Below are 10,562 nucleotides of genomic sequence, written 5' to 3' on the forward strand. Positions count from 1 at the left end.
GCCACTTCCGGTTTTCTGGTGGTTTATTGGAGATAAGAGTCTCATGGTCTTTCCTGCCTGGGCTGGTTTTGAAGCGTGATCCTCAGATCTCAGCCTCCTGAGTAGCTAGGATGACAGACGTGAGCCACCGGTGCCCGGCCCTCAGTGGTACGTCTTAGGAGGGATGTGTGTCTTCATCTAGCAGGCAGGAGACAAATCACCAACGACACTTGCTTACTCCACCTCAGACACCACTCTCAGCCCTGGGGGCCATTAGTTCTGTGGTGTGCTTGTGGTTTCTGATGTGGGTGGCCTATGTCAGCCTCCCTGAGGCTGGCATCACAGCCTGCTGCAGTCATCTCCTGGATTGGGTGTGGGGCTTTGCTGTACAACAGGGACAGTGGGTGACAAGCCGCCTCCTGGCTGAGGCGCCTGAAGCTCCCGATGACCCTCGGCAGACGCCCCTGGAAAGGTGAGTCTGTGTGCTTAGCTTCCCAACCTCTGAAGTCAGCCTAACTTCAGGAGACACAGAGAGACTTGTGACCTCCCCCTGAGCCCCGCGGACACATCATGAAGTGTAGTATTGGGTCTACCACCCGGTTTTACCCCTCTAGGGTCCTGGCCTTGGGCACTTCTCAGAGATGGCAGAGCTTGCAATACCGAGTATGAATTGCAAGGTGTAATTCCCAGACCTGTGGGAGTTGTGAAGTCAGATATGGTCGCTGCAGCCTGACTGGACAGAGGGAAGGGCGCTGATCTGCCAGTTGTCATGTCTAATTAGGAAAGAACTTTTGCTTCCTCCGAGACTGAGAGGACATTTGGGATGAAGGCAACTGGGCCTTGTTGAGTGGATGGACTTAGCTATGATCTCCATGAGGTATTAATGAGGAACCCCTCCACACAGCCAGACGTGGGTGGCTTCACTGCAGAAGAGGAGCGTGGACACAGCTGGTGCTAGAGGGCTTCAGGAAGAGGAGGGAGGACTGGGAGGGTGTTTTGTTTTGCCCCCCCCCACTTGCCCCCCCTCCCCCACTACTGAGAATTCTGGCTAGTGTTCTACCACTTGAGCTACAGCTCCACTTCCAGCTTGTTTTGATAGTTTTAGTGGAGATTAGATTTTCACAGACTTTCCTTCCTGGACTGGCTCTGAATCATAATCCTCAGCCTCCTGAGTAGCTGGGATTTAAGTATGAGCCACACTCAGGAAACTGAGAGCTGAGGATTGCGGTTCAAAGTCAGCTGGTCAGGAAAGGCTGTGAGACTCTTTACCTCCAATACACCACTAGAAAACCAGAAGTGGCGCTGTGGCTCAAGTGGTAGAGCGCTAACCTTGAGCTGAAGAGTGCAGGGACAGGGCCCAGGCCCAGAGTTCAGGCCCCACAACCAACCAAAAAAAAAAAAAAAGGGCCACAGGTGCCTGGCTTTTCATTGTTGTTGTTGTTTGTCAATTGTGGGGCCTGAACTCTGGGCCTGGGCGCTGTCTCTCAGGTCTTCAGCTCAAGGCAAGTGCTCTACCACTTGAGCCACTTCCAGCTTTTCTGCTTATGTGGTACTGAGGAATGGAACCCAGGGCCTCATGCATGTGAGGCAAGCACTCTACCACTGAGCCAACTTCCCAGCCCCTTTTCATTGCTTTTAAATGTTTATATTTGAAGCAACCCTCACCTTTTCTGGGGCTCTGCACCAGCCCTACTCATTCTCCCTAGGACACTGCTGTTCTGCCCTTACTCTAGGCCAGAACTTGGCCTCTGGAGGTGGAGTGGGAGTTTTCCCAGGATGACCTCTGGTTATGTCTCCCTCTGAGTGACAAGGCATTGTTCATACCCAGTGTTGACGCTAGGAGGTGGAGGAGGCAGTGGCTATGGAGTTGAGTGGGTCCAAGAGATGCAGCACAAGTCCTTAGCAGTTTTACCCCACACGGTACAGCTAGGAGCTTTGCTCGCAGTGGACAGGTGAGCCGCTAGGCTGCTGAGGGGCGTGCTGGGCGGGAGGTCCACGCTGGTGCCACATTTCCTCCCACCAAAAGAACCGGCCAACACCTGTACCGGAGCATGCCCACTGTCACCTCAGCATTCCTGTCAAGTCCAGTGCTAACCTGGCCTGGCTCTAGCTGTGCCCCGGGCTGGGGAAGGCTCTAGGCTGGGAACGGGAGCTGGGCAGATGGGACGGGCTGGGGCCTGGGCTCTGAGTCACACCTCGTCAGGAGGCACGCTTGTGTGCAGTTCTACAGAAGGGTTCCCTGGGCCACTTTGCTATCACGATGCCTTTCTTGTTCCTGGGACCTCTGTCCTCGACCTCTTCCCTCTGCCTGAGTCTGTGGCCTTGTCCACCCCCACTTCTGTGTCCAAACCTCATCTGATATGCTCACAGCTATTGCTCCTAGAAGGGCCCCTCACCCCAAAGTATGTGGGAATATACTCTTGGGGGCGGCCTCCTCTTCTAGGCCTTCCCTGCCCCTTTCTCTTTTGCCTCTGTCCTCACTGAGATGGTCTGTCCTGTCCTCCTGGCTCTGCTGGCTTCACCTCCGCCAGCGTTGCCAGAGGAAACAGCATCCTTAGGTGTGCTATTTTCAGCAATGTGCGGCGTCCGCCTGGGGCAGAGGAGGCCCCACCCCCTGTGGGCCCAAAGGGTTGCAGGTCTCTGGGCTTTGGTTACTTCTGCAGAGCCTGGGGCTGCATTTCTTCCTCCATCTCTAGCAGAGAGAAAACTGCTGGTCAGGGGTTCATGTAGTTAGCAGTCTTCATCTATCTGCCTCTGTGTGAAGTCCCCTTCCCACATCGAGATGCAAAGTGGGTCTGGGCTGTGGCTCACTGTTAAGCCTTACCTGGGACTGGTGAGGAATGAGGTGTGTGTGTGTGTGTGTGTGTGAGAGAGAGAGAGAGGGGGGGGTTCGTGAATGCAGTGGCTAGCTCCCAGTGACACTGACTTGGGCAGGTGGTACAAGACACCAAGGGAGCTCAGAGCCACCTGACCAACCCTCATGACAGCCGCTTGCCATGACCAAGGAAGAAAGGAACAGAGTCCACGTAGAGGCCTCCCCGGGGGTGATGGAGCCTGAGTTGAAGACAGGAGTGTAGCTGCGTGCACAGAACCCACGTTTTCATGGTGGCCCAAACAGGGCAGATGGGTTATCTGACTCAGACCTAAGCTTTGGTCATGAAGGGGATGGGACTCTGGGAAGGGGCTAGAGAGTCTGGGCTGAGGGTTGCGTCTTCAGAACTGACGGGAGAGCAATGCTGGCCAGGCTCCTCCGCAGGACTGGTGCAGCAGACAGGAAGCAGCTTCATTCCAAGATGACAGACATGGCTTTCTTCTGCCTTGTATGTGGTGTTGGCTATTGTGGGCCCAAGTCAGTGCCTCTCCTGGGACTAGTGAGCTCTCTGCACTTACCCTGAGCACCTGGTCTCCAGTCTGCCAGCCAGAGCAAGGAGCCTTGCTTCAGTAATGTCCCATTCAGTGTCCAAGGAGCCCGCAAAGACAGAGATCTGCAGTGCCACTGTAAGTAGGGTGGTTTAGGTTCTGCCCAAGGCTTCACCCTACATATGAAGCATTTAGGTGTGTGTGTGGGTCTTGGGGCTGTGTGCTTATAGGAGTCAAACACTTCTCTCAGGAAGCTCCTAGGCTCTGTGAGAGATTGTGGGACACCTAGCGAGAACAGAGGTGCCAGGTTCTAATTGTTGAGCAAGTCCCTGGTCTCCCTAGGCCTGACCCACCCCACTCAGTTTACTGGTATAGGTGGTGGTGTCCTGTGTGAAGACTGTGCTGCACTGGCAGTGCCCAACTCTGGGGCACCGTCAGAGCGCTCCCCTTAGAGAGCCCTTCTTCTCTGTCTACAAAGGGGGCCCTGCTGACCTGGGAGCCACTCACTGCTCTGAGCTTGGGTTGGTGGAAGCCAGGCTGGGCCTATTCTGTGCAGGTGCCTTTTTAAAAGTTGTTATTATAAAGGTGGTACACAGAGGGGAGGGACTAGGCACACCAGTCAGGTAACGAGTACATTTCTTTTCGAACAGTGGCTCCCCTTCCCTCACTCCCTCCAATAGTTTTCCCTCCGATTCCTGCACGCAGTTGCACAGTGCGTTTTCAACATCGTGTCTAGTGAGTACTGCATGTGTTCACCCTTTGTCCCTCCACTTCTGTTCTCCCCTTGCCCTCCCAAAGACAGATAAACAAAGACCCCCCCAAAAAAAACAGAAACCGCCACAGAAACCACTCTTGTTTCCATTTCCTGGTGTTCATTTCAATAACTATTATTTTATGCTATCAGATAGGCATTGTGCCCTTGTGTTCCACCCTAAGACTATCCTCCTTTGGTCTCATTGTGTGTGAATGTCTCAATCCCTGTATAATCTACTGCGTTCCAGTAAATATTTGATGAAGAGAAAACATAGGTCCATCCATTTCCCGGCAAATGACAATACTCCTCCTCGTGGCTGTGTGAGGTCCCACAGTTTTCATCTATTGTAGGGCCTCTGGGCTGTTTCCACAACATGGCTATTATTAATAGTGCAGCAATGTCTTTATGGTATCCTGGCTTGTGAGGTTCTGGGTAGAGGCCCAGCAATGGTCTGGCTGGGTCCTAGGGAAACTCTATCTTTAGTGTTTTGAGGAACCCCCAGACTGCTGTCCAGAGTGGTTGTACTAGTTTACCTTCCCACCAGCAATGCTGTGGGGTTCCTTTGCCCTCCATCCCCACCAACGTTTGTTGTTGCTTGAATTCACAATGTTGGCCAATCTGACTGGGTAAGATGGAATCTCAGACTTGTTTTTGATTTGTACTTCCTTAGTGGCCATTTCCATATATCTATATATCTATATATATATCTATAACTTTATTTTATTTTGGTCAGTCATGGGGCTTGAACTCTGGGCCTGGGCGCTGTCCCTCAGCTCTTCAGCTCAAGGCGAGCCCTTTACCACTTGAGCTACAGCGCCACTTCCAGTTTTCTGGTGGTTTATTTGAGATAGGAGTCTCACAGTCTTTCCTTCCTGAGCTGGCTTTGAACTGCGATCCTCAGATCTCAGTTTCCTGAGTAGCTAGGATTACAGGCATGAGCCACCAGCGCCTGGCTTCCTTATATATTTCTTTGATGAGCATTTCCTCATATATTTTTTGTCATTCTTACCTCATCTTCTGAGAAGTCTCCTCTTAGCTTCTTTGCCCATTTATCAATTGGTTTATTAGGGATTTTTTGGAGAGGGGTTAAAATTTTGAGTTCCTTGTATATTTTGGATATTAGGCTTTTGTCAGATGTGTTGCTGGTAAATCTCTTCTCGCGTCTGTTGGCTGTCTTTCTAGTTTAGTAACTGTGTCCTCTGCTATGGAAACCTTTTTGCTTTGCTGTAATCCAGTTGGTCAATTCACTCTTAAACGCTGTGCCCCTGGGACTCTTCAAAGCTTCTGCCTATGCCTATGAGTTCTAGTGTTTCTCCTACACTCTCTTGCAGTAATTTCAAAGTTTCAGGTCTTTGATCACTCTGAGTTGATGTTATGCACAGGAGCCTTTTCAAGGATGCAGGGCTGCCCTGAGGTCTGAGCCAGCTCCTGACTGGGCAGTGTCTCTGATGAGCCGATGGGTCCTGCAGGACATGGGCTCATCTGTCCCGACAGTGGTCCACCAGTCCTGTCACCACCTTTCCAGGAGTTGCTGCAAGAGGGGATAGAAAGTGCCTGGAGAGGGCTGGGAAGGTGGCTCAGTGGTAGAGCGCTTGCCTTGCATGCCTGAGTCCCTGGGTTCGATTCCCCAGCATCACATAAGCAAAAAAAGAAAAAAAGCCGGAAGTGGCGCTGTGGCTCAAGTGGTAGAGCCCTAGCCTTGAGCTGAAGAGCTGAGGGACAGCGCCCAGGCCCAGAGTTCAGGCCCCACGACCAGACCCAAAAAAAAAGTGCCTGGAGCATTCCCCCTGACATTGCTGCTGCTGCTGCTGTCAGATGCCCGCTCCTTCCCAAGGGACGAGGCCATGACAGGTCCACCCTACAGGCGTGGAGACAGGCTGCGGGGACGGGCAGCACTGAGGTGACCCTGCTGGAGAGGGGCAGGTTCCTGCAGCGCGGTCTGCAGGTCTGCTTCCTCCCTCCTCCTTATCGCTCATCAGGCTTGTATAACTACGCTGCCCTGGCTTCCTGCTCAGGCTATCCACGAACCATCTGAAGCTGCAAATGGGGTGATAGGGCCCCAGCAGCCTCCCCACAAGCCAGGCTCTTCCTGACACAGCCCTGGTTGTGTCTGGACCCCTGGGCTCAGGCCTTGTCTGTCTCGGGGTGCTGCCCTTGGAACAGGCTACGGAGGGCTGTGTGCTGCACTAGTGCCTGCTGCCCTCCTCACCCTCCTCTGCCCTGCGGTGGATTCATTTAAGGTGGTGAGGGGAGGTGGAGCACACGGGTGCCAGCCTTGCCACCCCAGGCCAGACGCCTGCCTTCCTCGGGAAACCCACGTCTGCGCCTTTCCCACAGCCGTGGTCGGAGCCGAGTGGAAAGTGCCGGCTCCACAGCCGCACAGGCCCCAGCACCCACCACCCTCCCGGTCCGCAGTTCCTGGGGACTGGCCTCTGCAGGATGGGTAAGGGCTCTGGCACGAGGGATGGGATGGCAGACGGTGTCGGGTCAGAGAAGCCTTCTAGACACACATGGACACACAGCAGATCTGAGACGGAGTTGCTGAAGCTGTCCTGGGCTCCAGCTCTCGTTGGTGAGGCTGGGCTTGGCCTAGCCCTTGCACAGCATCTTGTGGGGGTGCACGTGGTGCCCCCCTTTGGGCCTCTGCAGTGGGACCTCATGAGAAGCCCTTTCCAAAGGGGAGGGGCAAGCCAAGCTTCTCAGTCAAGGCCCCTGCAGGCTGGCCCGTGGAGGATGAGGCAGGCCCCGATTGGGGCAAGCCAAGGTTCTCAGTCAAGGCCCCTGCAGGCTGGCCCGTGGAGGGTGAGGCAGGCCCCGATTGGGGCAAGCCAAGCTTCTCAGTCAAGGCCCTTGCAGGCTGGCCTGTGGAGGGCGAGGCCCTGATTGATTCCGTGGGCACCTGGCTCCTGCTCTGCACCTGTATGTGCAGCTGCCATACCTGCCTGGGCGTCTCTGTCCCCCGGCAGAGAGGAGGTGAGGGGGGGGCCCTGGGGCTGGGTGAGGTGGCTTGGTGGGGAGCTGGGAGTGGGTGAGGGGCAGGATGTCTGCCCAACCTTGGGGAGAAGCATGGGCTTGAAATGTCCTAGGACTGTCCTCAAGGGTCCTCTGGGCTTTTAGCTCCATACCTTTGCCAAGCTCCCGGGCCTCCCGGCTCTGGCCCTGAGGACTTCTGAGGTTGTTCTTTGGAGACGGCCCTGTCAGTGCTCAGTGGCAGGTGTGTCCCACCCGCTCAGCTCTCCAGGCTCCCACTGGCGACCCCCTGTGGTCCTCCTCCCCAGGGCCGAGGGTCGGGCCTCTCACCTGTCTCACGGACAGCATCCTCAGGATCGACTGCCGATGGTCTGGCCCGGAGTTGTCTCAGGACTCTGGTCCTTGGCTTCTCTTCACCAGGTAAGGGCAGAGGGTCAGGCCCAGGAGAGAGGGCAGGAGAGGGAGGGCTCCCACGGCAGCAGCGCCCTCGGTGCCAATCCTTTCCAGCAACCAGGCCCCTGGCGGCGAGCATAGGTGCGTTTTCCAGGGCAGCACGTGCACCATGGAGCTGCCCCCCGAGGAGATGATCCTGCCAACTGACAACTTCACCATCACACTCCACCGCCGCCTGTCTGGGAGGGAGCACGTCAGCCTGGTGGACCGCCAGTATCTCCCGTGGAGACACAGTGAGCAGGGCCACTTCGCTAGGGGCTGTTTGCTTGCTTGGTGGTGGGTCAGGGCCCCCAGCCTGTGACATCTGTGATCTCACGGGAGACCCAGGACTGGAAGATGGATCTGGGTGGTGACTGGGAGGTTGGGGTTTTCATAGACAGTGAAGATATTTGGCTAGGTGGGACAGGAGTCATTTGAAACACGCTTCAGTTTTAGTAAGGACTCCAGCAAGGCAGCAGCAAGAACTCCCAACTATAGATCATGAAGGCAGGGAAGCGGAGGTTTAGAAAGCACCTTTTTGCGGAGGTCCAGCGGGAATCATTGTCACCTCTTCCCCACGTGGCCTTCCCTGACCTGCCTTTCAGTGAGGCCTGTGGTCTCACTGAGGCCTATGGACTTTGACCTTGTACCTTGGACTCCCGTCCATTCCCAGCTCCCCGAGTTTGGGTTATCTGATCCAAGCACACAGCTGCAGCCTTGCTGGGCCTTGCCTTGTTTCAGTTAAACTGGACCCTCCTTCTGATCTGCGGAGCAACGTCAGCTCTGGCTATTGCCTCCTTTCCTGGAGTGTGAGTCCTGTCCTGGAGCCGATGAGTGCACTTCTCAGCTATGAGCTGGCTTTCAGACGGCGGGGAGAAGGCTGGGAGGTAACCCTGGCTGCCTTCCCCGGCGGGCCCCTCTCTGTCAGGAGGAGGGGTCGCGGAGCCTCTGTGCACATGCACTCATGGGTGTGATGCATGTGGAAGTGTGCATCTGTGCGTGGAGATGGTGCATCCCCGTCCAAGTGTGCATGTGAGAACATTCTCACATCCCCACAACAAGCCGACGCCCCAACCCTGCAGCAGGCCCGGTACAAGGACCGCATTGTGGGTGTGACCCGGCTCATCCTCGAAGCCGTGGAGCTGAGCCCCGGCTCCACTTATGAGGCTAGACTGCGCGTCCAGATGGCTGTCCTGGATGCTGAGGTGGTAGCGGAGGAGCCTCTGTGGAGCCAGTGGAGTGAATGGAGCCAGCCTGTGTGCTTCCCCTCTCCCCGGGAGCAGGGTGGGTGTCGAGGGCAGCAGCCTGCCACAGACTGGGCTGAGCCTGGGTCCCACTGTTCATCCCTGCCCCCCTCCCCGTCCTCCCCCCATCCCTACCCATCCCTGCCCCCCTCCCCGTCCTCCCCCCTCATCCCTACCCACATCCATCCCTGCCTCCCTCCCTGTCCCCACCCATGTTCATCTCTTTCCCCCATCCCTGCCCCCCTCCCCGTCCCCACCCACATCCATCCCTGCCCCCCTCCCCGTCCCCACCCACATCCATCCCTGCCCCCTCCCCGTCCCCACCCTCGTTCATCTCTGCTCTCTATTCTGTCCCCACCCACATCCATCCCTGCCCCCCTCCCTGTCCCCACCCACGTCCATCCCTGCCCCCCTCCCCGTCCCCACCCACATCCATCTCTGCCTCCCTCCCCGTCCCCACCCATGTTCATCTCTGTCCCCCTCCCCTGCCTCCTCCCCGACCCCACCCACGTCCATCCCTGCCCCCCTCCCCGTCCCCACCCACATCCATCCCTGCCCCCCTCCCCGTCCCCACCCACATCCATCCCTGCCCCCCTCCCCGTCCCCACCCACATCCATCCCTGCCCCCCCTCCCCGTCCCCACCCACATCCATCCCTGCCCCCTCCCCGTCCCCACCCTCGTTCATCTCTGTCCTCCCTGTTCTCACCCATGTCCATCTCTGCTCTCTATTCTGTCCCCACCCACGTCAATCTCTGTCTTCTATCCTGTCCCCACCCACATCCATCCCTGCCCCCTCCCCGTCCCCACCCTCGTTCATCTCTGCTCTCTATTCTGTCCCCACCCACATCCATCCCTGCCCCCTCCCCGTCCCCACCCTCGTTCATCTCTGCTCTCTATTCTATCCCCACCCACATCCATCCCTGCCCCCCTCCCTGTCCTCACCCATGTGCATCTCTGCCCTCCTCCTCCCTGTCCCCACCCACATCCATCCCTGCCCCCTCCCCGTCCCCACCCACATTCATCTCTGCTCTCTATTCTGTCCCCACCCATGCGCATCTCTGTCCTCCCTGACACCATTCTGGAGCCACCTCCCCTGGAGTCTGAGTTTCACAGGGGGAGACGACACCTTGGCTCCTTAGGCTCCTGTGACTAATGGCTATCATTAGGACTGAGGTCACCACAGGCTGGACAGAAGTCTCCTTCATGAGGATTGGGCTGACCCTGTGCCTAGCAGTGAGGAAGGCCATCTGGCCAATGGGAGGGCCGAGGCACAGAGCTGGGCGAGGTCCAGAGCCAGATGAGGCCTAGAGTGAGGAGGCCCAGAGCGAGGAGGTCCAGAGCAAGGAGGCCCAGAGTGAGGTGAGGTCCAGAGCAAGGAGGCCCAGAGCAAGGTGAGGTCCAGAGCAAGAAGGTCCAGAGCAAGGAGGCCCAGCATGAGGAGGCCCAGAGCAAGGAGGCCCAGAGCGAGGTGAGGTCCAGAGCAAGGAGGCCCAGAGCAAGGAGGCCCAGAGCAAGGTGAGGTCCAGAGCAAGGAGGCCCAGCATGAGGAGGCCCAGAGCAAGGAGGCCCAGAGCGAGGTGAGGTCCAGAGCAAGGAGGCCCAGAGCAAGGTGAGGCCCAGAGCAAGGAGGCCCAGAGTGAGGAGGCCCAGAGCGAGGAGGCCCAGAGCGAGGAGGCCCAGAGTGAGGATGTCCAGAGCGAGGAGGCCCAGAGTGAGGAGGCCCAGAGCGAGGAGGCCCAGCGCAAGGCGGCCCAGCGCGAGGTGGCCCAGAGCGAGGAGGCCCAGAGTGAGGAGGCCCAGAGCGAGGAGGCCCAGAGCGAGG

At 57.2% G+C, this 10,562-nt stretch overlaps 1 protein-coding gene across 1 annotated transcript in view; it reads left to right on the plus strand.

The window, feature by feature from the left end:
* Positions 1-10,562, plus strand: part of Il9r (interleukin 9 receptor) — a 23,483-nt gene that overhangs the window by 6,378 nt on the left and 6,543 nt on the right. The window contains exons 2-9 of the mRNA XM_013011303.1: positions 375-451; positions 5,909-6,038; positions 6,431-6,536; positions 6,743-7,066; positions 7,372-7,483; positions 7,571-7,749; positions 8,237-8,382; positions 8,578-8,779. Of these exons, the coding sequence (XP_012866757.1) occupies positions 375-451; positions 5,909-6,038; positions 6,431-6,536; positions 6,743-7,066; positions 7,372-7,483; positions 7,571-7,749; positions 8,237-8,382; positions 8,578-8,779 (1,276 nt within the window). The remainder of the gene's footprint in view (positions 1-374; positions 452-5,908; positions 6,039-6,430; positions 6,537-6,742; positions 7,067-7,371; positions 7,484-7,570; positions 7,750-8,236; positions 8,383-8,577; positions 8,780-10,562) is intronic.

Source organism: Dipodomys ordii, unplaced genomic scaffold, assembly GCF_000151885.1.
Source record: "Dipodomys ordii isolate 6190 unplaced genomic scaffold, Dord_2.0 Scaffold14, whole genome shotgun sequence".
Classification (NCBI taxonomy): domain Eukaryota; kingdom Metazoa; phylum Chordata; class Mammalia; order Rodentia; family Heteromyidae; genus Dipodomys; species Dipodomys ordii.